General features: G+C 37.9%; 2 protein-coding genes across 3 annotated transcripts in view; both read left to right on the forward strand.

Annotated features, from left to right (window-relative positions):
• Positions 1-9,035, forward strand: part of IRAG1 (inositol 1,4,5-triphosphate receptor associated 1) — a gene marked incomplete at its 5' end in the record, with an annotated part of 41,833 nt that extends 32,798 nt beyond the window's left edge. The window contains 2 exons of the mRNA XM_081314996.1: positions 5,638-5,763; positions 8,157-9,035. Coding sequence (XP_081171122.1) covers positions 5,638-5,763; positions 8,157-8,397 — 367 coding nt within the window. The 3' untranslated portion in view covers positions 8,398-9,035. The remainder of the gene's footprint in view (positions 1-5,637; positions 5,764-8,156) is intronic.
• A 4,293-nt stretch (positions 9,036-13,328) lies between these two features.
• On the forward strand, positions 13,329-27,509 carry LYVE1 (lymphatic vessel endothelial hyaluronan receptor 1). 2 transcript variants are annotated; one of them, XM_081314851.1, is made up of 7 exons: positions 13,329-13,462; positions 14,279-14,352; positions 17,934-18,102; positions 19,155-19,294; positions 23,713-23,979; positions 26,006-26,084; positions 26,822-27,509. In XM_081314851.1, exons 3-7 carry the CDS (start codon positions 17,942-17,944, stop codon positions 26,991-26,993), a joined length of 819 nt encoding a protein of 272 aa, XP_081170977.1. In that variant the 5' UTR covers positions 13,329-13,462; positions 14,279-14,352; positions 17,934-17,941; the 3' UTR covers positions 26,994-27,509. The 2 variants fall into 2 exon arrangements, with proteins under 2 accessions (XP_081170977.1, XP_081170976.1); XM_081314850.1 differs by lacking the exons at positions 13,329-13,462; positions 14,279-14,352 and adding an exon at positions 14,586-14,850.
• The last annotated feature ends 76 nt before the right edge of the window (positions 27,510-27,585 follow it).

The raw sequence follows: 27,585 nt of genomic DNA on the forward strand, positions 1-27,585 counted from the left end.
TTACTGCAAAGATGCCATTTTCAGAGGGAAGCAGTTGCCATTCAAATGATCACAGTTAAAAATTTAATTTGCACTGCCTTTTTTCAGTGGAAGTTAAAACTGCCATTTGTCTTTTGGAGAACTCTGTGCCCAAACCTTTTAGTTGCTATGGCTATTCATCACTACCTACACATTTTTTCATAAATACAAGGAGAAAACACTAATTACCTTGGTTTGAAACTCAACAATTTTGTGATGTAAAAGCATTTTCTCCATGAATAGAAAAATAGAAGGTACTTTACTGAAATGATTGTCACTTGTTTATCATCAATATTTGTTGCCATAGCAATTATGCCTCTCTCTTAAAAGGGTATAATCAGTGGTGGGATTCAAATATGTGAACAACTGGTTCTCTGTGTGGATGCCACTTCTGGAAGTCCATTCTGGGCCTGGGCAACAAAAAATTAGCTACCGGTTCTGCCAAAGTGGTGCGAACTGGCGGAATCCCACCATTGGATAATGCATATAATGACCATGGTAATAGCAATTAAGCTAAGAAAACCAAGTACTGTACAACTAAAGTATGACTAAACATACATGAGTCATTGTGTGAAGTTGACTCATATTTATTGTGTTAAGGAGCTATTTCCAAAATAAGATGGTTACTGGGATTAATAAAATATAAAGATTAAATATTTAAATATTTAAACCAGTCTGAAACTGATTCTAACTTTGAAGAGTCAATGTGATTTTAGATTGTGGCTGAACTAAGAAATAATGTAACTGGTTTACAACATCAGTGATGGGGTAAAAAAGGAGCTTATACAGTTGTCACCACTAAATTGCCAATATAATTTATTATGCATCCCATGGAAGATTGAACAAATGAGAGGGCCTAGTAAGCATGGTTTCAAAACCTTTCCTTTCATTTAGCCATTATTGCATGGGAATCAAGGTCTGTGCTTTTGCTTTCTTATATGCCCATTTCTCATGATGCATAAATAATTGAGTACATCTCTGTTTCATTTGGTTTATCCTCTGTTGTTATTTGGTATTTACCAAGGCAAACCAAATGATAATTAGATAATTTATTGATTGATTAGTCTTAGGACCATATCAAAGAAAATAAAAGTAAAATACAAGGTCTATTTCCAAGGTAAAATGGGGAAAATAAAATACAAAAATAAAATTTGTTGTTGTTAGTTGCAAAGTCATGTCCAACCCATCGCGACCCCATGAACAACGTTTCTCCAGGCCTTCCTGTCCTCTACCATCTTCTGGAGTCCATTTAGGCTCACGCCTACTGCTTCAGTGACTCCATCCGGACACCTCATTCTCTGTTATCCCTTTCTTCTCTTGCCCTCAACCTCTCCCAGCATTAGGCTCTTCTCCAGTGAGTCCTTCCTTCTCATTAGGTGGACAAAGTATTTGAGTTTCAACTTCAGGATCTGGCCTTCTAAAGAACAGTCAGGGTTGATCATCTCTAGGACTGACCGATTTGATCGCCTTGCAAAAAACAAAATACATTTGTGCTAAGTACAAAAAAAAATAGTGCTCAGATAAATACATGACCTGTATATAATTCCCAATCTGTTTAATATAATGGATTATTGGCTGAATTGCCTTGACTATAAACTTAACATTTCTGTTAACAATGAACAGTATATGTTATGCCTAGGAGGAAATAGTACAAACTGCAATTCAGGTCCCAGTGGACTGGTTTGTCAAATAGAAATTTTAAATATGTAAGCCTAAATGGGGCATACAATTGACAATCAAATAAAACATGAGCAATATCTTCAATGGCTGCAACACTGCATGTACATGTCTTCTCAAGTTGGCAAATGATGGAAGAACTCATATTTGGCCATGTAATCCAACAGTTCAGATCTTATTCTAGTATAGGTGCTTCTGAGGAATTGTGTCAAACTCATTACAAGTATTTTTTGGTTTGGAAAATGGTTTTGTTCTTAGCCAACCAATTTAAAGATTTATTATTAGCATTATTTTTTGTCAACAACACCACTATTTGGGCACTGATATCTAAGATTGTCTGTTTCAAAATTTTATTTGCTGAAGTCAGTTGAGAATAAATATCGAGTGCAAAAACCTACGGTGTGTTTTAAAATAAATTTGGTAAATTCATTTACATAGGAAGCCACAGTTATTTGTTCAGCTGCTAAACATATTTGGGTAACCTATCAGGGTCCTTTGAATGGATCCTCTGCTAATAGTTTTATTGATGAGTGGCTGTTTATAGAGTGGAGACCTACTGCTGCTCTGACCATGGAGGCTGACGTGTTCTTATGAGTTCTTAATATGCTTCTTAAGAAACAGATTATTTATTTATTTTATTTTATTTTAATTGGATTTGTATACCGCCCTTTCCCGAAGGACTCAGGGCGGTTAACAGGGTAATTAAAACAAGAAATACAAAAATTAAAAACAATTAAAAATTAATTCACGGGAGGTAGCTTTTGTAAGGTCCCACAGTTCCATGCCATAAGTCAATATTTGGGACTATTTGTGTCCTAAATATTTTCAACATGGGGGTAAAGTTATCTAGGTAATTGTAATTAAGTAATTTATACAATTATTTCAATGCTTGTCTCTGCCCTCATCAAATTTCTTTTGAAATTATTTGCCCACAATCCTGTGTTGGTAAAGATCATTCCTAAATAAGTGAAAGAATAATAATACTTATTCCTAAATAAGTGAAAGAATTAAAATATTCTCTCCACCCAACTGCCAGTTATATTTCAGACTTTTTTCCTTTTGCTAAATACCATCACTTTAGATTTGAGTTTATTGATGTGTATGCATAATTAAGAATGTAGTAAGTATTGCTGTCAGCCAGAAGTCAACATAATAAAAGAATATTAATGAATATTAATAAATTTATCATGGATCTTTGGGATATGAGTGTCTGATACCACTGATATACTGCAATCCTGGAAGATCATTGACATAGAGATTAAAAACCATTAGAATATAGCCCTGTCTAATACCTTTATAGGCATGTATGCTCTGAGCTAGGGATTCATTTAATTCCGCATGAACTTTCAAGTGGGTTTTTCAATGGAGGATCTTAACTAAGACCAAGAGTCTGGGTTCCATATTTAAAGTGGCTGCAAACCAAATGATGATGAGGGGAAGGTGACTTTGAGGTGTGTCTAGTTTCATGTATTCAGGAAACAAATTTCAGAGCCTACTTTTTCATGCTAGTGCTATATATCAGAGGTTCCCAACCTTTTGAGCACCAGGGACCGGTTCCATGGAGAGAGTTTTTCTGCAGACCAGAGGCAACATGGTTTCATGTACTGGCTGCATCCTGTGGATGGGGCTTTGCTTGTTTGCATGGCCCAGTTTCAGGCATGCCATGGTCCGGGGGGCTGGGGACCCCTGCTATATATTATTCATATAATTGAGAAAAATTCTAATTTAGGTAGGTGCAATATTTATTTATTTATTTATTTATTTATTTATTTATTTATTTATTGAATTTGTATACCGCCCTATTCCCGTAGGACTCAGGGCGGTTTACAGGGCAGTTAAAACCATAAAATACAAAAATTAAAATCAATTAAAACAATTAATTAAATTCAAGCCCCAAGTAAATCTAAAACCCAATTAAAATTAAAAACCCCTCAGTCTGGGCCAAAGAGCTCGAAGAGCCAAGTTTTCAGGTCCTGGCAAAATCAGCAAAGGTCGGGGGCAGTCCTAAGTTCCGTAGGTAGTTGGTTCCATAGGGCAGGCGCACCCACAGAGAACGCCCTTCCCCTGGGAATAACCCGTCGGCATTCATTAACCGGCGGTACCCTGAGAAGGTCCTCCCTGCACAGGACAATGGGAAGATGATGCCGGCAGCAGATGTTCCCTTAGATAGTCCGGACCCAAGCCATTTAGGGCTTTATAGGTCATTACCAGCACCTTGAATCTCACCCGGAGGGCAACCGGAAGCCAATGCAGCTCACGGAGAAGAGGTGTTACACGGGAGTATCAGGAAGCTCCTGTCACAACTCGCGCGGCTGCATTCTGCACCAGTTGAAGCCTCCGAGTGGTCCTCAAGGGCAGCCCCATGTAGAGGGCATTGCAGTAGTCTAACCGGGAGGTCACGAGCGCATGAGTGACTGTGCATAGGGCATCTCGGTCCAGATAGGGCCGCAACTGGTTCACCAGGTGAACCTGGGCAAAAGCCACCCTGGTCACGGCTCCTATATGATCTTCAAAATTGAGCCATGAATCCAGGAGGACACCCAAGTTGCGAGCCCTATCAACGGGGGGTAACACCTCACCCCCTATTGTTAATGATGGAAAAAGCTGGTCAGTCCGAGATGCCGGTATGAACAGCCACTCACTCTTGGCAGGATTGAGACGAAGCCTGTTTCTCCCCATCCAAACCCGAACCGCCTCCAGGCAACAGGACATCACGGCGAGGGCATCACTGGGTTGGTTCGGGGTGGAAAGAAAAAGTTGGGTATCATCAGCGTACTGGTGATACCCCACCCCGAAACCACGAATGAGCTCACCCAGCGGCTTTATGTAGATGTTGAACAGGAGGAAAGAGAGGACTGACCCCTGAGGGATTCCACAAACGAGAGATCTCGGGGCGAACCTCTGCTCTACCGTCAACACCGACTGCGAGCGGCCCAGGAGATAGGAGGAGAACCACTGTAAAACAGTGCCCCCCCCACTCCCAACCCCCTGAGACACCACAATAGGATACCATGGTCAATGGTATCAAAAGCCGCTGAGAGGTCTAATAGGACTAGGACAGAGGAACAATCCCTGTCCCGAGCCCGCCAGAGATCATTCACCAGCACGACCAATGCCGTCTCCGTGCTATACCCGGGCCTGAAACCCGATTGGTACGGGTCAAGATAATCAGTTTCCTCCAGGAACAGAGGGAGCTGATGTGCTACCACACTCTCAACAACCTTCGCCAAAAAGCGAAGGTTGGAGACAGGACGATTTTAAAACTTTTCTTCAATCCCAGACCTGAAATCAGATTAGATTTTAGAAAACCCCAACAATATTCTGGCTGCAGGCATGATAAAAATGAACTGAAGCCTTACTGCTGGTTTTGTCCTGAAGGTGTACAGTTCCTTATTCTGATCCATGAATCCCTACATCAGGAATGAATAAATTTGTTGTTGTTGTTCAGTGGCTAAGTCCAACTCTTCGTGACCCCCATGGGTCAATTAATAAATATGGCAGGGGAAACAGTTCTCTAGACTTCCATATACCAAGAATTTCAATGTTCTGGAAGTCATCATGAATGCAATTTATGGACTGGCAGTCCTAAAAGAGAAATGACACATAATATAATTGAGAAATTGCTTCTGCTACTCCCTAATCTTCTTTTTTCTTTAAGTAAATACAAATCTGAGTTTGCCAATGGATTTGGTAGCACAAAAGAATAGAGCTGAACTGCATTGTGGTTTCCCAAGCTGTGTTCAAATTCATCTCACTAGTAATATACTAGCTATTGCTATATAATTTTTATAAAAATAGAGGTCTAAAATGTTCATCAAAATGTTTCCTAGACTCTGAAAATTTCCAAATTGTCTCCTTTTAGGAATGCTCTGTACTGCCCCTCCCCAATCAGTCAACCACTGATTTCAGCTCTAATCTTACCATCCATCTATACTTTTACAGATATCAAGAAGGCCTAAAGAAAAACAAGGAAAGTGAAGAGCTGAAAGAAGACAGTGAAGAGAAAATTCATGAAAAACTCAAGGATTTTTTGCCCATGGAAAATGATAAGATTAGCAAGCCACAGAGGTAAGGACATTATTTATTCATAATGTAAAAGGAGACTATTGTTTTTTCTGAATTAATGGCTATTTCTATGTGAAATGGCCAACAATTGAATAGATCGGGATCACGATTAAAGAAGTTTGTTTTCAATGATCTCTCTTTTAAAATACAAAATTAAAACAAAACATGCCAACCCTTTTTTCATTTATAAAACAGGAGAATTGGTATAAAAGTTGCAGAATCTTGTACAGAAATAATTCTGTGACAAAAAAGACAGGCTAATTCCATTTGCAGACCATTCATCTGTTGTTGTTTTTTCAATCCCAAGATGCTTAGAAAAAGATTTGCTAGAGGGAGCATTCCTGAAGGAGAAATTCATGATTCTAGGTGAAATAATTTAAAAATTCTGAGAAAACTTTCAGTTATATAATTATTGTGAGAAGGGGAGTATGTTTATGAACTTAATCCCTGTGTTGTCATAATTCTTTTACATGATTTTAGATTGACATTCCATTTGTTCAGTATAAATCAGAGAATAAATGTTATAAAGCCATAGAGAAAGAAGGCTATTCCACATTTAAGATGTAATGCCTTTGAACCTAACTTATTTTATTTATGTTATGTAGGTGAAAAACAAGGGGAACAGGTCATTTTGGCTTTTGTAATCTTGCCTTTTCGTTACAAATTAATTTAGAATTAAAAGACCTTGAAAATTATATGTGAATGCAATAGTGAATAAACCAGAATTGTACTTCTAGCTTTCTTATTGTACATTTTTGCCAGTATAATTGTGAAGAGAAACTAAATTTAATGAAAACATTGGGTTATTTTATAGAACATAGGGTGGTTCTCTTCTAGTTTTAACCTAGGGTGTGTCTTGTTTTTCTGAGGTGCTCCAGGAGATGAAGCACGATAAGGAAGGTGTAGACTGCCATTAGGGAAAGACAAAAAACAGAATCAACCAAACATAAGCAAGAACTCATGTTAAGGCTTACATCATGGCGATAACATGCAACAAAGCAAAACTATTAGTCTACACTTATTGCATCTACCAGTACTCAATCAGTAGGCCTACTGAAGGTGACCCAGTCTCTGCTGGGGAGTGATAAGTCATAGAACCATCTGCAGAACTACTGTGAGGAATATTGTCACTTTCTGGCAGCTGAAGTTGCCCAGATCCACTCAGAGTTGGGGGATGGTTTCCTCAGCCTCGAAAGTTGCTGTCATGTACCCTCTCCTTAAGAGGCCATTGCTGGACCCAACCATCCTGATTAATTTCCATCAAATCTCCAAACTCCCTTTTCTGTGATGGAGGGGATGGTCAGGCTTCAGTTCCAGAGGACCCTGGAAGAAATAGATTGTCTACTTTGTCAAGTTTTAGGTCAGGGTTTAGTATGGGGACAACATTGGTCACACTTTTCGATAGCCTGTGGTGGAGTCAGGATGAGGGTGGTACATTCATCCTAATGTTCCTTGATCTTTTTGTGGCTTCCACAACAATTCATCTTGGTGTCCTTTTGCACCAGAAGTGAGAGACATCATTTTGTGGTGGTTCTTCTTTGTCTGTGTTTGGATTTGGTCAGTGTGAGAGTGCCCTACACTGGCCACCATAGGGCTTAGCTTCTTGATGGAAGCTTTTCCATCCAATTGGTGAACTCAAGCAGATTAGGCAAATTTCAGGTTCAAATTACATCATCTTGTGAGGTACAGGAATTATGACTTCTTGGTGGCAGTGCCTGCTCTCTTCAATAATATCACCTCAGTGATACTTTTTGATCCCGCTTTCTGAAAATTGTTCTCCCAGGCCTTGGGAATCGGATGGTTGTAGGTATCTGTAATTTTTGTGATATTGTGTTAGTTGGCTGTTGATTTTTATATGTGTCTTTGTGAGATGGGGAGTTATATAAATTAGCTGAATAAAATAAAATGAATGTTGGATTTGGGTCTCCTGGTTGAGCAGGGGGCTGGACAAGAAGATCCCCAAAGACCTTTCAAACATTCTGTTACTCTGTTTTTTTTAAAAAAAATTATAAAGTGACTTACAGCCATTGAGAACTTGGATGGCTTTGAAAATGTACTAATAACTTTTGACTGTAGCACTGCTGCTGTATTTGCTGTTTATGTTGCTACTTCTTTCTTCTTTCTAATGCCTTTAATATAAAATTTAAAGAGAGACTTGCATATTATATAAATCCTTAGATTTGAGCAAACAAGAAAATCCAAATAAATAAAGAAGAATAACTTCTGCCATAATGGGGGCCACCCTAGCTGTTATATTCAGCACAGGACTCAATAAATCAAGTATTAAGTCGGAGCCTTAAAGGAGATGGTAGCATTGTAGGTAGTAGAAACCTATGATTCAGAATGCTCATTTTATTGTTTTTATTTACTCCTTTCCCCCCCCCCTCATTTTACAGCAAACTTGAAGTTGTTATCCATTATGTACAGATACTGTATCCCAAACTGCATAAACACTGGAATGTGCTCTGGATTGTAGCAGCCATTATTACAGTTTTTGCTGTAGTGCTGGGGACCTCCAGTTTATACAATTACTTCTTCTCCTATACGGAGGGATCAGATGGAGCCCAAGTGAAACCTGCCTGTTCTGCTGCCCACCGGTATTCTTGGGGAAATTCAGGACTGCAACATGACCAGTAACAAAATCACGCCTGGGGGAAAAAAAACCATTAAAGACACCAGGAATAAGCTTTTTCGAAACTTGAGATGAACAATGCAGAGCACTGTCACTCCTGTGATGGTTATATGTTATCAACAAACCACTGCTTCGTTTCTTTTATGTCATCAGTTTTGTGAATGCATTGTGGTTTTTAATTAACCAGCCACCCCAGCCAATAAATCTGTTTTCTCTGTTATGGTAATTGTTATTTGATTGATATGTCTGAATATTAGAAGAATTGTATGGAAAAGACAAAGATAGCAGTCGATCAAAAACTGGGATAGAGAAGTTCATCAGTGGAATGTAAAGTCCAGTCCTTCTACAAAATGTCACAACAGACTTCCTGTTACATAAATGCTAGCATTAATTCTTCCTATAAATTTCAGTTTGGCTGCTGTTCACGAACATCTTAGAGGTCTGCATTTGATTTCACAATCACAGGGATGAGCTAATGGTAAAACTGCAAAACACCAAAATGTTTTGTTATAAGCAGATTCTATACTTACGAGACAAGTTCCTTGCTACCCAGACCACAAAAATAGGTGAAATGCAGGCTAGGAGCATTTTTTTTGTTAATTACCTTTTTTTAAGGTGAAACTTTACAAGAACTACATCCATAAAGTTCTACCATGTTCCAGTAAGATACAATAGTATTACTTAGGTTCACAGATCATACTAAACCATGTTTATCTTATTATATTTTATTGAATAAACCAGTGGTTCACAATCTGTTCTTCAAGATGTATTCCCTTTAAGTACCTTTTGTAGCCGCAGACCATGGCCATGGACCTCCAAGACTTAACTCAAGATTTAAATCATAACATTTCTTCAAGCCTTCTCAGATCCCCTATGATTACATCATGGCTCTCCAGGGGTCTGCAGACTACAGATTGAGAACCACTGGAATAAACCATAGTCAGTTGAATTTGCACAGCTCTACCCAAAAATATGCTAAGATGAAAACAAACCAAATTTTGCTTAGTGTGTAAATTCAGTCAACGTGTTATATGTATTAGTTTGCAGAACCATTGCCTCATAAGTACAGAATTGTATTTCACATGAAGTGTGAGGGTGGGCAAGGCAAGGATGTGTGGGTTTTAAATGACAAATGGGGGCATTCTCACAAAGTACTAATCAATTGAATAAAATACTTAAGGTTTCCTCCCCTTATTTTTGCTTGTTTAGAACAATAGCAACTAATATCTTAAATCCAAAATAAAGGTAGTTTAACAGATTTGGTTTCAGGAAGAATGCGAACATTTGCCCAATCTCTGTTCACTTTATTCTGGTGAACCAGAAAGTCTTTTTTCCCACAAAAAAATAAGCCATGATTTGATCTGACTTTGGCTTAGTATTATCAATTAACCCTCTTATGGGTTATCCTTATATACACATCAGGCTGAGGTTTGTTTGTCATTTTTTAAAAAGTCACGTGTGCAAATGCTGTTAACAGCTCAACAGCAACACTTTTTCATATTCTGTAGTGCAGGGGTCCCCAACCCCCGGTTTGTGGACCGGCACTGGTCCACAGCATGCCAGCAACTGAGACACACAAACAAGTAAAGCTCCATCCGCAGATGCAGGCAATATGCAAAACCATACCCCCTCCGGTACGCGGAAAAACCTTTCTCCACAGCATATACATATATAATTAAATCTAAATGTCTGGAACAAAAAACAGCTTCATTAGTAGGTTGGCAGGAGTTGCTCCTTGGAATCAAAAGAGAGGATTTTTGTTCCTGCAAGTATAAATAGATTTCCTGACTCAATTCAAAGTTAGGAACAGTCAAACTGCAAGCATAAGCTAGCATAAATAAGTCAACTGAGTAGCAGGACTTGCTTCCAAATAGAAATGCTTAAGATCAGAATGAAAGAATGGCTGCAGTTCAGGCATTCCTGTCTCGTTCATTTCAGCCACTGGAACGCAAACAGCCCCAGCGTATATTTCGTACTAATTTGTAAAATTATTTCTTAGCAAAAGCATGATGTGTGCTGAGATCACACTGCCTTAACCCTTCTCCAAAATTTACTTGCATTATTTGGTGTTTGAAAGGGGCTATTTGACAAAAACATTCAGGATATGAAAGTTTCCTTGAAGTGTGTATGTGGGTGACCAGGTTCTGTCTTACCTCAGCCTGAGTGACTTGTGGTCCAAGGCTAGTAGGCAGCTTGCGGTTCGCAGAATGCCCTAGAAGGTGCCACTAATCCAGAATGAAAAAACAGACAGGTTCTAACAGCATTTGAGGGTTGAGGGGAGGCTTTGTTTTGTCCCCATAGCTGCTAAATGGGTATGACAAACCTCTTTAAAGGCTTAAAAGTACTTATTTGGATCTTCACCTTTTCCAAATTTTTTAAAAAAACCAAAGAAACAATTGAGCATAAAATGTTTGGTCCTGTCACTCTTAATGTTGTCAGAGTATTCCTGCAGCATTCAGGCTGAAGTACATCATAAAGTAAAGTATGATAAAAACAAAATCTACCACTCTGTTCTTCACCTTGAGAAGTACAAAAAGGCAGAGCCTTTTTCAGTGAAATTTTGCTCTAGATTACAGGTCAGCTGTCTTTCAATATAATAAGCAGGAAATAGGTACGAAATTGTTTGAAGTAAAAGTTTCTCCCAAACTTAATTTGCACGTTTTATGTTAAGTAGTTTTGAATACCTAGAGGTCAATAAGTGAAGTGCTACCACTGATGTTCAACACAACTTGGTGTATAATTTTAGCATGGATCAATCTCTAAATGGCCATAGGTGAATAAAATAATGGTATTAAGCATGTTCAGTACGTCTGGTGAGAATGTGTATTATTTGCTGTCAACCTGGAAGAGTGAATGAAAGAGGCTAAGGAATCAAACCAACTGCTGTCCTTTGAGTGAAGTAACTTCATTAATAAGACATACCTACAATACAGTTTTCATTCTAGTGTAAGAAAAGAGGTCGTGAAATGCTTTCCACACAAAATGTTAAGCATTTTTACTCAGATTAAGAATTATTGGAAAAATAAAAAACTCAGTGTTAGAGCAACTGATTCATCCTTGGGAGTAGACTATTATAGTCAAGGTGAATGACTGTCTTTACAAAGCAAAGTACTGAGATAAATAGTTTTTTTCTTCAGCTGTCTCCAGACCATTATTTTTTCATTAATAGGATTTGAAGCCACCTATAATTATAATGGTTAAAATTAGCTCATTGGGGATTATTGGCAGGTTGAGAAACAAATCAGTAACTCTTTTGTGAAAAATAATTTTTAAAAACCAGAGCCTTTGTTTCATTACAACATCAGAACATAGACATTTATATTTTCAAATTTATAGGATTTACACACTTAATTGACTAGATCATCTTACTCAGTTTGCACCAAATAAGTGCTATTTAAGGGTCTGGTTGGTTGGTTGTTTTGTTTTTTCTTTCCTGAAGTGCAATATTTATTTATTTGGCTTTAACAAGACACATTTGTTTCTTGTGCACAGCACTGGTATTTAAAGTAGGAGGAATTCAAGAATCACTATTTTTTGTTTAAATCTTGTAAGATTTTGCACAGGTGTGCTACTATTGTACTGTATAGCATCACATACTTGAGTTTTGAAAATAAAAATATTGTTTCAGAATCTTTTGTGTTACTCATGTGATTTATACATATTGTGTTTGTGCATATAACAGCAATTCCTCTAGAGAACACATTTTAGTATGAACATGCTAAGATTTTTATTCTGCCAAATGTTGCTTTATAGCACAGAATAAACACTGAACTTCACAACTGTTCTGTCTTCATAGATAGGAGTCTTGCCCATAAACCAATAAGGAAGCAAAAAAACAATGATTATCCATTTTCAGACTTCCTTTGTGCTTTAAAGGCATTTTGTATAATTTCTAGACAGGACTGCCTGAGAACATTTTGTTGTCTGAGGCAATGCAAGTGGTGCCTCCACCCACAGGATGCACAGTACCTAAGGCAATTTTGGAACAAAGGTCAGAAAACTGAGCAAACACCACTTTTGATCCCTACTATATTCAAAATTACTTTCACTTAACATATTTGGCTACATGAAAGATGGAAAATCTGTGCTTAAATGTTGCTCAATTACAACTCCCAGTAGCCTCAACTACAATGAGAGAAGTTGGGATTTGTGGTTAAACAACACCTGGAAGCATCATTTCCCTAGTCTTAAGCTACATGGTGACAAATCAAAGTTTATAGAACTCCCACATTTTACAAAGTGGTTAAATGGTGTAGTGTGGAGAATAGACTGTCTGCCCACAGACGTATAAAATGGATTTTTTAATGCATCCATCTACCCAAAAAATAACAAAAATGTTAATTAACTAAAATATATCTAAAATATAAAATTCTATTGATAACAAATAGGACATTAAAACAGATGGGACTCAGGGAAATTAAAAGCTCACCCTAAGTAAAGATTTTGGGCTTCACAAGAAATTGATGACCTCTTCTTTGATGACTTCTTAAGTTTGGGAGGAGCCACCAAGAAAGATTTGTCTTATGTCCTATAAGTACATCCGGCCAAGTATGTATATTTAATCTGAACGTTTTTACAGTTTTTATCATTTTTAAATGTTTTTAGCATTTTTAATTTAATTGTAAGTCATTGACAGAGATGGGTGGCTATAGAAATTGATTGATTGATTGACTGATTGATTGATTGATTGATTGATTGAATGACTGAATGAATATCCTCATTGCAATTTCCTAAGCATATATTTTCCCTTTGCACAATTGACAAGCCTATTTTGTTGTTAAATCTGAAGACCAATTTCTATGGTGGGAAACAGCAAGAAATGTAGCATGCATATCTGGTGCTCACTAGGACAGGAGATGTTGGTTTAGAAGAGTATCCTGACATTTCCCCACCCATACTGCTGCCAGTAATCTTCCTCATTGGTTTTGTAGGGTCTGGCTTTTGGAAACTGTAGCAAGTATCATCTACAGTACACAACTATAATTTCCCCACCTGTTTTAAAATTTCTTATTTATGTTTTCTGTCACAGTAGACAGTGCACCTAGTTGACCTTGGCTGATCAAGGAGAAGGTAAGTAGGGTACTTCTTGGTTAATAATAGGTTGGAAGACTAGCTGTATGCCAAGCTAGAAAATCAAAAAGACATCCAGCATCAGGCATGGAAAACCACTCCCGTATTCTTGCCAAGAGAACAGCATGGACATCTTCATGTAGACCTCAGGCCAGTGGTTCTTAAAACTGGGGGTAGTTACCTCTAAGAGCAGTGGTGGGATTCAGCCGGTTTGCACCACTTTGGCAGAACCAGTAGCTAATTTTTTGTCGCCCAGGCCCAGAATGGACTTCCGGAAGTGGCATCCACACAGAGAACTGTTTGTTCACATATTTGAATCCCACCACTGTCTAAGAAGTTAATTTGGGCTTATCCTGGTGGTAAAGGGAACCATTTTATTTGCTTCTTTGTAAATCAAAGATTGAGTTTTGGATTGCTGCTACTGAAATGCTTGTGTGAAACAACAGTCTGGTTTGGTGGTGTTAGTGGTATATTTAATGACATTCAAAACTAAGAAAGAGGTTAATTGGATCAAACAGTTTAAGAACCACTGTCCTAGTAGCTGGATAATGTGGATATCAGGCAAGCCTTCCCTGGAGGTAGCATTCCACACTTGGAAATACCTTTTCTGGAGTAGGAACCCTCTTGCCTCATTTTGCCAGGGCATCTTAAGGTCCAAGAATATGGGAATAGATATTCCTTGAAGTCATTTAAATTCATTCCAGCTTTAATCCAACATCCATTTTGAAAATAGTTTAGACATCCTGATTCAGTGCATAGATAGATTCTTCCATCCCAAGTAGCCAACCCATGTCATATCTTTTTTCTTGTAAACAGCTGCATGAGTTGGATGAAGGATTGAGCAAATAGCAAGTGGCTAAACAGGAACTATTACAGGATGACCACCTGAGGTATACTGGGAAAATTTCCCACTGTTTATAAGAACAAGAATATTACACTATGTTATCTCTCTTCCTCAGATGTATATTTTTCTGAGTCAGCACTCATTGTATTTTCCAGACTGCCCATGACAGGTTGGGAAGGGGAGGGAGCTGTCATGTGTTTCCAGATAGTGACCTTGGTCAGTGAATGGCTTTTGAGCAGAGCAATAAGTTCAGCTTTGCTTGTAAAATAGTCAGTGGCTGTTTAGCATCCTTGACACCAAAGTGGTAAAAGAGGAAGCAAAGAAGGAGAAGCTGTTTAGCAACTCATGAGAAAAGAACATATTGGACGTGTTCAAGGGGTAATATAGCATCACACTGCATTCCCAACATTGGAGGAAAAGCAACAATCTGAATCTCTCAGCCCTTGGGTGTTACCAACAATGGCATTCCATGGTAGAACTGTCTCTTTTTTCTTCTCAATCTGTGTGGCAAACATCATGACACAAGGTGTAATTCTTCTGAAAAGTAAGTTTCCATAAACTGCTAGTTTTTCAGCATATTCTGTCTTGCACCAAGGAAGGGTATCTTTTGAACAAAAATTGCAATATTGTAAGGTAGGGAAGGGAGCACAGTTATTTCCAGGAGCAACAGTGTTGGTCTTTTTAAAATTTATTTTAGAGCCAGAAACATTTTTTTAAAAGTTTATGGCACTTTAAAGTCTAAGAAAAGTTTAATGGCCAAAGTTCTAGCAAATGATCCTCAATTTGTTCAGATTACGAAGAACACTAGCCAGTTTTGTTTCTCAAACTGGCAAATCAGTTAGGAAGGAGATGCTGTGCAAACTAGAAAAGTTAGTTACAATGTGCAGAATGTGTTTTATTTATTTAATTTATTTTTGCTCATTCAAATATACTTTTCTGGTTGGTTGAGTGACTCCTTTCTAACAAAAATATGTCAGTTTAAGATAAGGATGGATTTTTCATGGCTAGAGCTAATTTTGTCATGTGGTTGAAGTACTGCGGTAAATTAGGAGGCATGGATAGGATAGGAGGCATAAAGTGTCAAATGGAAACAGAAACAACTTTCTGTTCTGAGCAGTTCCCAAATGAAAAATAATTACATTTGATATTACAAAAACAAGTACCTTGGATATTCAGAATGTGTGTTCTGCTAGGTAATATGCTATAGTTTCATCTTATAGTGAGATGAGAAAGTATATACACAGAATGTTAAAGGTGAGAACACTTAAGAACCTTTTTTGCTTTTGCATGAAAACTATTAGGAACCTACTTTTAAAAAGAATGTTTCTTATGCTAAAAGTCTGCTTCTTCCAAATTTGCCTCAATCATCAAACCTTCGGGATATATTTAGTGATAGTATTTTGAGGGATGGTTTTAGCTTTCAGGTATCACCACTGTTGTGGATGCCTTTGTGTTAAGATATTTAAGTATTAGAAAGTCTTAAATTCATTATTATTTTCATGCTGTCAACAAATTCAATTTAGTCACAAAAACTTTACTGGAAAAATTATATTTTTATGATAACAGTCAGTCAGCAGTGGAGATGCCATTGTTGACTGATCATATTGGAAAGACATTATGAGATAGTGACAACAGACTTACTGTAGAAATTAGTGAGTATTACTGGAGGAAAGGAAGGATTCATTTGGAAAGATAGATGGAAAATAAGAGTAGTGCTAAGCCTACTGAAATTAGAATGCATAGACTAGACTAAGGTGTACGACAAAACTGGTCAAGAGCTTTCTTCCCTGAAGGTTGCATTTCTTTAAGGATGATTTGTTGGGGGAAATGTGTATGTGAGTTCAAAGCAAACAGAACCCCTAATTCTCTTCCTTTGGAAACCCGATTTTCTCTCTTTCTGGCACCCTCTTCCCTATGTCTAGTTGAATGAAGAGAAGGACTAGGGGGTGACATGATAGCAGTGTTCCGGTATCTCAGGGGTTGCCACAAAGAAGAGGGAGTCAAGCTATTCTCCAAAGCGCCCGAAGGCAGGACAAGAAGCAACGGATGGAAATTAATCAAAGAGAGAAGCAACCTAGAACTAAGCAGAAATTTCCTGACAGTTAGAACAGTTAATCAGTGGAACTACTTGCCTCCAGAAGTTGTGAATACTCCAACACTGGAAGTTTTTAAGAAGAGACTGGACAGCCATTTGTCTGAAATGATATACGATTTCCTGCCTGAGCAGGGGGTTGGACTAGATGACCTCCAAGTTCGTCGTCGTTGTTTCTTCTTCTTCTTCTTCTTCTTCTTCTTCTTCTTCTTCTTCTTCTTCTTCTTCTTCTTCTTCTTCTTCTTCTTCTTCTTCTTCTTCTTCTTCTTCTTCTCCCTCTCCCTGATTATTGTTATTACTGTTGTTGTTGTTGTTGTTGTTGTTGTTATCTATCCTTGTTTCTCATGCATCAGACTGTCTGGGCCTTTAATTACCCACTCCAAATCTTTTTTTAAAAAATAATGTTATTGACATTTTTAGTAAACACAGTAAAGACTAAAATAAAATAAACTAGAAGGAAAAAGAAAAGTTAAAGACAAGTTCAGAAGGTGTAGGGAAAACAAAAAAGGGAAAAACAAGAAACAAAGCAATAATAAAGAAGTGGCTTCCAACCTTTATCATACAGTACCAAGCATAAGCTAATATAGTAACTTTTCACCCTCTTTTAAAATTACAAATAAAAAACCCCTCTTCCCATAGCTTAACTGTTATTTATATGTAATCCAGAAATTCTCATTTTTTCAGTCCTGGTTCAGCAAAAAGTCAATTAGAAGTTAGAAATTACAAGTTCCCAAGTTATCAAACAGTTTATCCCTTATCAAATAGTCCCACTTTATATTTCTTCTTTTTGTTCTTAAATGGTCTTAACCTTTAAATCATTCCAATGTTGTTGCAGGATTTGATCTTTCATCAACCTTTGGTAGTCAAAGGGAGTCTTCAAAAGTTTCACCAGCTTACTTCATAAATCCCAAACAGAGGCATTGTCCAGGATTTTTCGAGGCTGGATACATGGTTTGGCCCACACCAAACTGTTTTTGCTCAACCCCACTTCCCAGATCCCATAGTGTTTGGCAGTTTTGGTAGAGAGAGAGATGCCATACCAAGGTCTCTAGGAAATTAATCTGATGTTTGAAAGCAGCTCTTCCCTCTCCTTGTCTGACATTCAAATCCATCTCCTCCAACTGGATATCAGCTGAATGTATTGGACCACAATCTCTCCACCAGTTGAATTTATAATGCTATTCTAAGCATTATACCAATTGGATCCTATAAGTCAGACATGTCAAACTCATGACATCACATGACGTCACACAACATATCGGGACGGTTTTGCCATTGCCGGCAATGGGGTGGGCGTGGCTTCTGCATGACGCATCCAGTCCACGGGCCGGCAGTTTGACACCCCGAAAAACCTATAGCTAAAATATCTTGGATGTATGAGGGACCACCATCTGTAATAGCAGGGGATCTCTATCACTTCCTTGAATATTAGTAAATCAGGACTGAGTAAAGGTACATATTTTGAAATGCAAATAAACATGTAAATATTAAATATCCATAAGTAATCACTTTGATATATTTCTGCTTATTTGCAGATATTTACATGACCAACTGCAGAATTGCAGGTGTAGCGCTTGTTGCAGATAAGAATAGAATCAATTTTAATTTTGCTGAAGCAGAAACAGTTTGCAGGCAGCTGGGATTAACATTAGCACAAGAATCTAAGATTGAAGCTGCTTGGAAGCATGGCTTTGAAACTTGCAGGTACAGAAAATCTTTCCAACCTTTACTTTTAAATGTTTTATGGTAACGTGCATAGAGATTACCTTTTTTCATGCCATTTTTAAAATAAAGTTATTATTATTATTATTACTCAGAAATAAATTAAGATTGGAAGCATGCAAACAATTAAAAATTAAATAGTCTCTCCTATTCTTATAGCAGAAAAAGTTGGTTATTTATTCCCAAAATAAATTTATTCCCTTTTTTCCCACAGATTCATATGCATAGACTGAAAACCATCATGTATATTATTTGTGCATAAATATGAAGGAGTGTGGCTTCAGATAAGCACTTGAGGTGCACTTAAATGTATATCTAATAATGTGCAACTTGAAACTTGAAACAGAAATTGTTTGTGCATATCACAAACTTCTCGAAATTATCCTCAGTTTTCCAAAGGATGAATCATCCTGTGTCACTGAGGGTTGCTTTCAATGCACCTAACCTGGACATTTTTAAATCTTTTTTACTTTTTGCACAAATAATTCAGGCTGTGGATTACACATGGCACTTGAGAACAGTGACCTGTGCAAACTCTCCCAAATGAAAATGAATTAAGTCAAGACAAAAACAATATCTATTGACTTTAAATTAAATTAAAATTAATAGCACTAATTATGATTTACCATGTATTTCATAGCTTTCCCCTTTTGAAATATTAAAACCTTTAACTTTTGGAGAGACTCTGAAAACCACAGCCAAAGGTTTATGGGGAGGAGACCACCGATTGGGGACTTTAACCCTGAAAATAATCATTTCCTTCTGAGTAAAAAATAGTAGGCCGAGAAAGTAACCTCAAATATGATATTATTAGCTTCAGAACTGAACAAGGAGGGTGGAATCATAAAAATGAAGAATAATATTGGGGAAGAATGCTGGCTGCGGAATTCTGGGAATTGAAGTCCAGACATATTCAAGTTGCCAAGGCCGAGAAACACTGTTGTGTGTAGTACTGTATATATAAACTTTGAATAGTGACACTTCATTGTTGCTAAGGTCATACATCTAATAGAAAACAATGCTTTTCACTCTAGTTTTGGCTGGGTAGCAGAAGGCTATGCTGTAATTTCTCGGATAATTCCAAATGAAAAATGTGGTCAGAATAAAACTGGGATTTCCAGCTGGAGAATGAAACCAGACAGTAAAGCTCGTGTTTATTGTTATAATTCTTCAGGTAAGTGGGATGAGATATGGACTGTAATAGTATTTTGCACTAGAATCCCTCCTGAAAGAGTTAAGGTAATAATATTTATGGAGATTTCCCTACCGCTAGAAGATTGTGGCCAACTTCTAGGATTCCAGTGTAAACAAATTCACTGTACAATAGCTTCCTGGGGAGCCTGAGAAACTGCAAGTTAAATTATTATCAAGTCAGCTAAGCCACAGTTGACAGGTTTATCTGTTTTTCCCTTAGTCAAAGTTTGTAGCATGGAAGAGCATTATGAAATTTAAATTGCTTTAGGTGTGCCCAAAATATACTGTTTTCTAATTTAAAAAGTTACATTGTATTAAGGTGAGGGATGGGTCATCATTAATATTTGCAAGAAATTCTTCTGAAGTTGACTTCTCTTCCTAGGACAGTTCCTTCACCTGCTTTGCTCTCAGAGAATGCACTTTTGGGGGATTTGCACTTGGCCACATTCTCTCAGAGATACGAAATCTGTAAAGACAAAAGCTTCTTCTTTTTTTTGTAAGAGAAAAGGTGCCAGAACTCACATCTTGTTAATATTTATTTATTTACAGTTCTTAACATAAATTTAATTTATTGTATTTAAGACAAATGTTCATAGTAAATTTTACACTAAAAATTTAAAAAAGATTTTCAATTTACCAACAATTTTTTTAAATAAAGAAATTATTTACCTTTCGCACAATCACTGCAACGCTCTCTACATGGGGCTGCCCTTGAAGACCACTCGGAGGCTCCAACTGGTACAAAATGCAGCCGCGAGAGTTGTGTTGGGAGTCTCCCGATACTCCCATGTTACACCTCTGCTCCGTGAGCTGCATTGGCTCCCAGTTGTCTTCCGGGTGAGGTTCAAGGTGCTGGTATTGACCTACAAAGCCCTACATGGCATGGGTCCGGAATACCTTGGGGAGCACCTGCGGCCAGCATCAACTTCCCTCCGCCCAATACGCTCCCACAGAGAGGGTCTCCTCAGGGTGCCACCGGTCAAAGAATGCCGACTGGTGGCCCCCAGGGGGAGGGCGTTCTCTGTGGGCGCGCCGGATTTATGGAACCGTCTTCCGGTTGAGCTCCGAATGGCGCCCGACCTTCGCTCCTTCTGGCGCGATCTAAAGACATATCTTTTTGAACAAGCTGGCCTGGCCTGATGGGAGAGGGTTGGGTTTTTATTACTTTTAAATGCGTTTTAATCTATTTAAGAGTTCTGGGCACTTGTTTAATCTTTTTTAATTTTTGTATTCTGTCTTTTTAACATGTATTGCCCTGTTCACCGCCCTGAGTCCTTCGGGAGAAGGGCGGTATACAAATAAAATTAATATAATAATATAATATATCAGTTGTGTAGTGAAACATAACGGTTGCCGCCCACAGTAAGCACTTAGCACGCGACCACACGACCAATCACAAGCTGAGCAGTGCCACAACCCGAGCAGCACCATCACAACCAGCACGGACGAAGTACACATGCATCGGACTCAACACAAAAGCAGCCTGCATGCACCATTTTAATGATTTTGCCACCAACCTGCTATGCTAGACAGGGCAATTCAAGTCCATGTGGACCAAACATCAAATTTTCAAAAGTTACATTTAAAACTTGGAAAATCAGTCGAAAGAAGGTGCCGGAACTCCGTTCCAGTGCATTCTATGACAAAAAAAAGCACTGGTTCCACTATAGTAGTAGTTTTAATTTAATATTTTTTTCAAATATTTGTCACTTTGAGTAGAAGGGTGGCTTTTAAATCAGAGAAATAAATAAATCCCATGAAAGAACGTTAAAAAGAAGAAGAAAACTGCACAACATTTTGCCCTCTAAAATAATTAAAATGAACCAGAATACAGAATATTGTAATCTGATTTATACTTGCAAGGAACCTGGAGTTCCTATGTTGTCATCTGGAATTCTCCCCATACTTATCTCAATGGCATCAATCGATGGAGAAGTACATCTTTTAATCAGAAGTGATTATGGGGCCTTCGGTACCTCTCTGGAATTAGAATTTGGTCACTTTGACAATTTAGGGTGGTAATGTACTTTCTGAGATCTCAAGAAGTGTTTAAAAAAAATCTGTTTGACTCCAAATAAAGAGAAAAACCATAAAGATTTTACTGGGTGCCACTTGCTTGAAACATGGAAGATATGCCACTAGAAAATTGCAAGATAGGCCATAATTTCATTCATATGACATATGCCTAGCCTTACTGAACACAGTCCTCCTAAGAACTCTTATAGGGAAAGATGTGTAGAAAATTATTCAATATTAGGGTACTGAATGTTTTGGTCTATCTATTTCAAAAGGGCAACCTAGACATGATCCTAATACTAATTTTTTAAACTACAAGCTCTGTTTTAAAGACACACAATTCTTTTAAAGGAGTCTGCTTTAATAACAAGCAAATAAACAGCTATACTTTTCTCTCATGGCTGTTCATGGTAACAGGTATGTTTATAACATAATGCAGAACCCAATGATCCTTTTGGCTTTTCAACAGAGACTCATAGCAATATCATAATACAGCTCTCATTTACATCCTATTCAGTTCATTAAAATGTGTCATCACATTTCCTGTCAGGGTCTGACATCAAGAACAGTGCAAGGGTCATTTCCTTCCATCACTACAAATATTAAGATAGCATAGTCATTCAGGTATTATAATAGTTTTCAAGCAATATAAAAAAATTGAAATTTGATCTTTCAAATAAGAATTATTTAATCTATCTAATTCTTTTTGGGGTCTCACTAGTTGATCAATAATCACTAGTAGTCTCTAATTATTTAATCTCAGTAGTCCTTTATACATAATATACCACAAGATCATCTAAACTGAGATTTTTCTACCAATGCTATCGGTGACTTTTAGAATCACTGTTCTTCCTGGCCAGAGGATCAAACTAAATGCACTGTTAATTGTTCTGATGCAATTAATGTGCATGATTCTATTCTCCTGTACATATATTTGTCATCAAGAACACACGGTAGAAACTGGGAGATATTATACTTTCTTCTCTTATTTCCATAGAAAATCATTCTGGTCTCCAACTTCACAGCTGGATTTTCCTACTAGTCTGGTTAATTGCATATTTTAAGAAAGGAAACAAGGTACCGAGATAAACATGCCAGAAAAAAGCCATTTAGCTTTCTATGGTCTTGAGGAAGCTGACCATAGTTTTTATTTACCTTTTTGAGGAAGGAAGCAGAGTCACTAGTTTATTGTGTTATTTTTAACCAATAACCAGAGAGCAAAAAATAATCAATATAGTGGCTACATCATGTGATTAAAATCCTCTTTCTTTTATTTTTGCACTGGTGAGGTGGGGGCTTCAAACATATAATTGCAGCCATCATCTTTATTATCTTGGACTTGCTGCTGCTGCCTCTACTTTTTCTGATAATTTTCTAATCTTGTCAACACTGACCTACTGAATTTTGTATTCGAAAAGCAACAAAGTGAAACACTGATGTGAGAAAGAGAGAGAGAGAGGTATTATAAAGTGGTATTAACACTTCACAGGATCTTGATTCTATCCCTCTGTTAATGCAGCCTAGCACTGTGTTGGCTTTTTTGGCAGCTGCAGCAGACTGGTGGCTCATATTCCACTAGGACAGGGGTCAGCAACCTGAAACAGTGAAAGAGCCACTTGGAACCGGTTCCCTCACAAAAGGAAAAACTGGGAGCCGCAAAAAATATGTGCGCATGTGCGTACATGCACGCATGCGCAGAACAGGGTTTGACTGAAGTGTGGAGCCAAGGCGAGATATGCACCTACCCTGCATATTTGAATTGATTGGTTGAACTTTTTTAGTCCCACTTTTTTGGACTGCACATGGCAGAGGACCAGGAGCCGCAGGAGACGGCTGAAAGAGCCGCATGCGGCTCCGGAGCCGTGGGTTGCACTAGGACTCCAAGAATCCTCTTACAGTTACTACTATTGAGCCTATTCTACACCTATGCATTTGTTTTTTCTTGCCTAAGTGTGTAAAACCTTACTTGTCTCACCACTGAATGTCATTTTGTTAGATAGGCCCACTGAATTCAAACATCTGCATATCTTATCATACCCAGATGCAGAAACTAAATGAGATTACTTTATACAAATCTAAATGAATCCTCTCCCACTTAGAAACAATCAGTGGAACAGGGAGGAAGAATTATGGCAGCAGCTTCTTCCAGAATTTCATCTTACTGGGATAAACCTAGCAAAGCGTTAGGTCTCTGACAGATACTTCAATATCAGATCTCTCTGAGTAATCTAATAGGACTGCTCTATTACTCTATAGTACTTCCTTTTAGCTATGTAGAATAACGCTTAGTAAGATGTCCACTGCATTGTTTTTTTTATATAAAAATGTGCATAAAATAGCATCAACAAATCTCATTGCATTGTTTTCTCGTCCTCTTTTCAGATACGTGGATTAATTCATGCATCCCAGAACAAAGCACAGTTGCAATACCAGACAGTTCCACTGAGATGAACTCCACCTTAACAGCCTCATTTCAGGATACCTCCACGGGGGTTGACACAACTCCGTTACTAAAAACTCCAAAGCTCCCAAAGTATCGTATCATATGTGTAACAGAAATGTTATCACCTGAACCCACTCCCGAGAAGGAAAATCTGCTTTTCACTGACAAACGAACTGCCTTTAAAAATGAGGGTGTCCCATTTGGAGGTAATAGCCATACTCAGTTTTCTTGGCAAGATTTTAGAAGTAGTTTGCCATAGCCTGCTTCCTAGGGTTAAGGAGAGTGACTGGCTTAAGGTCACCAAGTTGGTTTTCAAGCCTCAGGCGGCACTAGAACTCACAGCCCTCTCGCTTCTAGCCCAGTACCTGCACCACTACATCAAACTGGTTCTCTTAACAGAGGGCACTGATCATTGAAAATAGGAACAATTGTTCTCCTGGCCTATTTAGATATGGGTGTGGATTTGTAGTTGTAGGTTTGTTTTTGTGTTGGGCATGTTCAAAAGAATACCTTTGTCTTCAGGAAAGAGATGTTTTGTTACTAGTATTTTCACAGTAAGCAATTCTGGCTAAAGGAGGAAAGAACCTTCTAAGCCAGACGGAGTTCTTCCAACATTTCCGGCTTTGCGGATCGGCAATGGAGGGGGGTGGGGGAAAGAGGGGGGATGGTTCCGTATGAGCGGCTGGCAAGCACACGCACACATACAGCTCCATTTGCGTGAGCAGCATGCATGTGTGCCTGCGCTCACTTAAATGGAGACCACGTCCCTGTGCCCGCGCTCATGCAAGTGAGGATGCACATGCATGTGCACTCGCTGGCTGTTTCTGCAGCCCTGTTGCAAACCCCTCACAGCCCACTAGTGGGTCCGTAGCCCACAGGTTGGGAACCCCTGTTCTAAGCCATAAAAAATATTCGTCTTTTTTCATCCAAGACTGTGGACAAAATTAACAGTTTCCAAGGTTGTTTTTTTTTTACAAAGTAGTAGCAAAATTAGTAGCCGCCTCTTTAAATTCCAGTATAAAAAAATCTAAAATTAAAATTTCTTCAAATTCACTTGATGAAAATACAAACAGCAATGAAGAGGCAGTAACAATCTTTTGATCATAAATCGTAGGAAGCTATGAAGTCTGGCCTATTGAACTAAGATTTGCAAAAACAAATGCATACACTTTCACTCTGCTTCTTTCTTTAAGGTAAAGGTAAAGGTTCCCCCGCACATGCGTGCTAGTCATTTCCAACTCTAGGGCCAGTGCTCATCTCTGTTTCAAAGCCGAAGAGCCAGCGCTTGTCCGAGGATGTCTCCGTGGTCATGTGGCCGGCATGACTAGACACCAAAGGCGCATGGAACGCTGTTACCTTCCCACCGTAGTGGTCCCTATTTTTCTACTTGCATTTTTACGTGCTTTCGAACTGCTAGGTTGGCAGAAGCTGGGACGAGTAACAGGTGCTCACTCTGTTACGCGGCACTCGGGATTCGACCCGCCAAACTGCCGACCTTCTGATCGACAAGCTCAGCGTCCTAACCCACTGAGCCACCGCGTCCCTTTGCTTTAGTGGAAAACAACTAGAAAGCCACAATTATAAAAACTACTGACTAGTCATATTTATTCACGGATAGGTCCATCTGCAGATAAGCCAACCCTCCAATTTTTAACCAAAATACTATGAAAAATCCATCATCCATGGATAGGCAAGCCCTCAACATTTTTGTATGTTTCTTTTATATTTTCATATTTTTTTTATTCTGAAAGATTTCATTTGTTGTTCTATTTTGATCAACAAGTGTTGTTTTTCAGAACAGAGTCCATCTTAATTTTTCATAATTGGCTTATTCATGGATGGCACATTTTCATGGTAGTTTGGTTAAAAATTTGAGGATTAGCTCAGCTGTTGATGGGTTTGTTTGCAAGTATATATGGGTACTTTTGAAAAGTATTACTGATGGGTAGCCATCTACTGCTTAGATATGAATGTACCAAGTGGTTAAATGTCTATGGAGTTTTTCAGTCATCCATGTCATAGTTATCCCAAAGATGCTGGACTTTCTTGTTTCATCCAATCAGTTCTGAAGAATAGTGTTAACTCTTCTGCCATTGGAGTCTCATCTATGAACACTGGAGAAAAAAACCCCACTTTGAGTTTTCTTCCAGAAAACATTTATATGGCCACCAGAGATTTAAAAAAGATTGTTTAGTCTCCAAGATTTCAATGTTACTTCTTTCTTCTTTCCAGCTGTACCTATCGTGCTTCTGGTGCTTGCCCTCTTCTTCTGTGCAGCAGCAATGGTTTTAGCTGTGTGCTATATCAAAAAGTAAGTATACTTGTTGCTTTTCCTATGCTTGCATTTCTACCAGCAACATATATTTGGATGCTAATGCTATCTTTTCATATGTAACATGACTTAGGCATTCTTCTCATTGTATATAGAATGTTTTAAAGTCACCAACTAGACAGATTTTAATCATTAAATATATTTATTCATGTTTTCTTGACACAGCATAAATATAAGTAAGGCATACTATATATGAATGTATAACATACGTTCTGATAGAAAAATCTGCAACAGTGCAGTGGCAGTGAGTATTTTTTCTACCATCTCTTAATAAAAAAAAATCAAAGTGGTTATGGTAAAACCTTGTTTCTATTATAGCATATGAAAAGGCTTTCATATATAAAATCTATCCATCTATCAAATATATATTTTCTATGTATGCATAGATATATCTACAGATTATAATCAAACCTCCAGCTCTGTGTGTGTGTGTGTGTGTGTGTGTGTGTGTAGATATATCTAGAATAGATTATAAATATAATCAAACCTCGAGCCATCCACATACACACACACATATATGCTGACGCTTTAAACTAAATTTGTGTATCAGTGAATCCATGACCTCTGTAGATGCCATATGCTAAGTAAATAAATGACAGAGCATTTCAAGCAAATGCAGTTCAAGGTACAATAATGGCTTTCATTTCTAGAATTTTTGTATGTTATATACAGGGTAATTAATTGTTAATCAACTTTGTTTTTCAATTTGATGAAAGATACAAGAAAACATCTCTATTTTCAAGCAAGGGGAAGAAAGATGAAATAGAAACCAAGAACATCAAAGAACTAAATGCAAAAAACCAACCTCCAGAGCAGGGCCTAAAGAATGGAAAAAAGGAAGAAGTCAAGTCTGATCCGCCAGTAAAGTGTTTGGAAGCAGAAGTTTAAGACAGAGCCATCTCAATGAACAGATGCCACATGAACAAATGGCATAAACCAATTAACAGTTTATGAATTGATAATTGTATGTATTGCCAAAGTTAGTATCAGGTGTGCCATACAAACATTTCATACTTCATATGTTAGCTTATACATTGTCAATAGAGGAATGATCTTCCTTTCAGTAACATCTATACAGCTCATATTTCCAGTTTTGTTACAAGCCTTTTTAGGAAGGAAGCGATGATATCTTTCCAAAACATGAATTCAGACATGCAACTCAATCAAACAAAAATGGATTTTTTTTGTTATACAAAAGATTTCATGGAGAAACTTGAATATGCGAACTAGATTTAACAGAGAAACTGTTTCTGTATTTTGCAAAGGATGGTAACTTTAAAGTATATCTTTACTGAGAGGTCATCACAGAAGTTCAAAAACATAAAAGTGATGGAAAGGAACAAAGGGAAATGTCTGATTCACAGCACAAATTGTTACGTAGCCATAAAAAATTGTTTCTTGTGATTCCAGTTTCTGTGTCTCTTCCTGCCTTCTTTCCAGAAATCTAATAAATCACACACATCAATTTTAAATAAGGGAA

Source organism: Vipera berus, assembly GCF_964194415.1.
Source record: "Vipera berus genome assembly, chromosome: 1".
Lineage (NCBI taxonomy): Eukaryota > Metazoa > Chordata > Lepidosauria > Squamata > Viperidae > Vipera > Vipera berus.